General features: G+C 39.7%; 1 protein-coding gene across 5 annotated transcripts in view; it reads left to right on the plus strand.

Annotated features, from left to right (window-relative positions):
* PTPN5 (protein tyrosine phosphatase non-receptor type 5) overlaps positions 1–4100 on the plus strand; it is an 87160-nt gene that overhangs the window by 57564 nt on the left and 25496 nt on the right. For all 5 annotated transcript variants that reach the window (XM_085317109.1, XM_085317112.1, XM_085317111.1 and 2 more), the window contains one exon: positions 1287–1476. In XM_085317109.1, the coding sequence (XP_085173235.1) occupies positions 1287–1476 (190 nt within the window). The remainder of the gene's footprint in view (positions 1–1286; positions 1477–4100) is intronic.

The raw sequence follows: 4100 nt of genomic DNA on the forward strand, positions 1-4100 counted from the left end.
AAAAAAAAAAAAAAAGGAAGAAGAAAAGCATTTGTTACCAGTCAAATACAGCTATTTCTAGGGGGGGAAATGTAGCAATTCAGCAGCTCGCAGAATAGGGTCAAAATTTTATAAAAAGTGCCTCTAAAAATTCAATGTCTACCACTATTGGTTATGTTTCTTGCAAGATTTTTTTTTTCCCCATGACTGAATCATAGTAGGAGGCTGCCTGCACATCTTTTGGAATCACTCCTGAATCCAGAAAAAGGTTGTCATCCTCGTAACAGCTTCTGCCCTTCTCTGTGAGCTGGTTATGCATGTATGCATACATATTTTTCAACAGCCCCTGCAAGAGTTCCCAAGTAGATTTTGCCGATTGAGAATCATCAAATATAGATCTACTGTGTGGATATATAGAGTATTACAGATAGTAATCATCAAATTTCATGGTGGTGTTACTATTTTAAAGATTCTTAACTACAGATTCACTGATGACATTTGGACCTTTTGTCTTTAGTATGCAAGATTGACAGAAGCTCAGGAGAGCTTTAAAACTGTATTCAATAAACAGTGCTTGGATTTTGGCTTCTTTGTTTTATGGCATGGCTAACTTACATAAATGTCACCAACATTTCTGCACTCAATAACACTAGAGTTTTTAGCATCACTGTCAAAATGTTAGGGCCTTCATTTTCCCCTTCTCACAATTAACACTTGTTGAAGAAAAGCTTTTCAGACAGAAAAATTATTTACAGTAATGGGTTAGCATCTCCTACTCTTACTCATGTTGAACTGGTAACATTTACTGAATAAGCATTTGCTGGTAGCCCAGAACAACATCGATGCAGTAAGATGTTCAGGTAAGAGTAGAGTGTGAGATCTGACCTAAAGAAAACTAGAGCCAGGATTTTCACTGATGATATTTAAACGTCAGTCCATATTTAAGCATCCAGAAATGTGGTGTGATCTACACAATTACTAAAACTTCCATGCGGTTGCCTGCTCAATGTTTTTGAAAAATAAGTTGCTTGGATTTAGGTGACAGTACAGAGTTAGCTCACTATAGACAACATTTTGAAAGYGTTGGCCTTCATCTTCCAGTGTGTTTTCATTACAAAAATGATCTTCTGGTCTTGGCTATGTCACCCATTGTTCACATGTTGTGGCAGTAGTGAACCCAGCGTAAGCTGAGTGKTTTTTTTAAAGTTATTGTTTATCTGGCATCAGGGCTGTATCCATTGCCGACACGTACTGGCAATAGTGGGTCAATCTCTTCTGTTGTAAACAAACTCTGCTATCTTTTGCAGGAGAGGTTCAAATGTTTCACTCACACTGGATATGTGTACACCAGGCTGTTCTGAGCAAGGTTTCGGCTATGTCATGTCACCACGAGAACAGTCAGCTCAAGAATACCTCCAAACAGCATCAAACATCCTTACTGAAGAGGAGCTGCACAAGAAAGCATTGGATCCTTTCATACTCCAGGCAGAGTTCTTTGTGAGTATTCTGACCTCTCTCTATAGAGTAAGAGTCTAGCAGCATCAGAAAAGTGGGATGTTGTCTCTTCTATGAATCTGGCTATTATTTTCTGCAAGACTAAAATTAGTAAACAAAAACTCCTCTTCCATCAGTGAAGCACTTAATGAAATGCTCAAAGTCATCACCCTTCAGAATGACAGTATCCGAAAAGTTGCAGTGATCATGCCATACAAATGACAGAATTAATCTGGCAATGAAAAACTGCTGTGTTTTCACAAACTTATTTATTTTTTTCCTCAACATGTTATGTTTAAGGGAAAAAAAAAATTCCCTAAGTTGTAGGGGAAAAAAAAAAAAAAAAAAGCTGGGTTTGCTGTAGGCATGACTTCTTGAAATCTGTGGAGTCACCGCAGGGATGAAATCAACCCAAATGAATGCTCTTTAGTCTTCAGTGCTTGGAATGGAGCTATTGYCTAAATTGCCTGAATGTTCTCCAGACAACTGAAGCACAGGATGGCTATGTCACTCAAGAGGAGCCATAGAAAGTAGCTTTGCTTTATTTGCACAAAAAATACTTATTAGTTATAAACTGCTCTTTTAGTTGCTTTTAGGATTCTGATGTCTCCCTGGTTTCTATATCCTCTCTTAATTTGAAAGAAAGAACTCTTAGCCTTATCTAGGGGAAAAAATACAGCCTTGACATACAGAGACGAAGGAAGCAGGTGAAAGCAGGATTTTTAAGTAGTTTGGGAGAAAGACCAGATACATTTCAGTCCAGTCAGTGTGATGGTGTTTTAGTTATTAGTGTTCCATCTGAATCTTCTCCCTAACTGTTTGAGTCTCCGYTGTAGGTGTTGCCATTTGTACCAGGGCAAAAAAATGCAAAATGCTGCAGTGGATGTATGACTATTAATGATATAAATGATACAATGATATAATGATATAAAATGCAGTGGATAATGTGGCTATTATGTCTACTAGACAGGGTTGTAAACTATAGCACAAGATGGGAGCTAAGCAAAGCACAGTCTACACCCTGGCATGTTTCAGGGCATGTAATAAAGAGCTACTAAGTTAATACCAGCCTATCAAATATTCTCTTAGATGTGGAATCCCAGCAGAGTAGGGGGAGGAGAACGCTTTGCAACATGGCGGTCCTTTCAACCTGTCCTCTTTGTGACCTGTAAGGTCTAACGTTTCAGAGTACTCCTTGCCATCTACCCTCCTCATGCAATTTGTAGGTTTTATTTCCCTTCCAAACACTTAGAGGTGCAATAGTTTGGTCCTTAGTTTTAAAACAGGCCACCAAATATATGGGGCTTGTAATTCGTGTAGTGCTGTACAAGATGATAAAGAGCAGCTTTTGTATAGGCAGCATGTGATTCTTTTAATGTAAAGCTTCTATTGTTTTTCTGGAGAGGAAGTATTTGCTTACTGAGTGTTTGAGTTGACTGTTAAACAAGTCTATATACAGTTTCATCAGTCTCTTAAGGCCCACTGTAGCTTTCAAGCAAGGAAAGGAATGCTAGAAATAGGCGGGAGGGGGGAGAATTTAATTTCTGTGAGAACTCTTGAATGAGCTTTCCTGGTGCTCGGAAAATCATTTTCATCATCCAAACCATCTCCAACAGTGTTCATTCTTTAATTAAAAATGGAAAAGTGTAGACAAAAATGCCACTTAATCAAAAATTCATTCAATTAAAAAAAAACGAACTAGGTTTTTTTGTGAAACAGCTATCACCAGCTAGCCCTGTAGCATGTGTTTTCAGTCTGTATCTAACCTACTTGGTTTTGAAAGTCCAAATTCATGATGTGAAGCAAGAGGCTATGTTTCTTCTTAGAAGAAAAAGCAGAGGTGTCACTTGCATGGCTAACTTCTCCAGTTCTTACAGACTTCAGAGGTTTATAAGGCAGAATCCTGTTGATTTATGCAAGAGTTTGCTTGAATAGTAAATGACTAAGTGCCAAAGAAAGACCGTAGAACCTGGCTTAAGCAGAGTTTTGGGTGACTAAAYATCAAATAACAGAGGAAAACATGTAGCTTTAATTCCCAGGCAGTTTCTCAAATTGAGAAGAAACTACATGGTAGTTTCACCAAATAGTACTTCCACGATCACTTTGTTGTTTTATTATTACTTGCCTYTGGTTAAGCCCAACATTATGCCCACTACTGTATGGGACACAAGATGCAGACAATCGCTCTTCGAAAGCTCCAGAATTAACAGTCTGTAACTCTGCTCATCCTGATTTCCTCCCAGTGTGAGGACTGCCTGTCTGTCTTACTCAGCCTGACTCCATTCCCAGCATGTTCAGTACTGACCTCCCACCTCCRGTGTGCTGCAGCTTAGAAGAACAGCTGTGCTCAAAAGCCCTCATAAGCCTCTTCCTTGCTGAGCGGGGGCTGATGCGTCCCAACCCATCACACACCTGCTGACTCCAGTCAGTGCTTACACTGTCTGTYCCTGCCCTCGCCACCTGGGTTTGATGCTTTGTAAGAAATGAGTAGTGAGAACAAGAAGCCCCTCTATCTTCGTGTGTCCTTTAGTCCAGTAGCATTGAGAGCAGGTGACCAGTGAACACTTGTTTGCTGTGCTGACCTATGGAGCTGGGAAGTGTGGAGAGCACAAAGAGTGACACCGCCC

Source organism: Rhea americana, unplaced genomic scaffold (genome assembly GCF_003343005.1).
Source record: "Rhea americana isolate MKP2758 unplaced genomic scaffold, rheAme1 scaffold_49, whole genome shotgun sequence".
Taxonomy (NCBI): Eukaryota; Metazoa; Chordata; class Aves; order Rheiformes; family Rheidae; genus Rhea; species Rhea americana.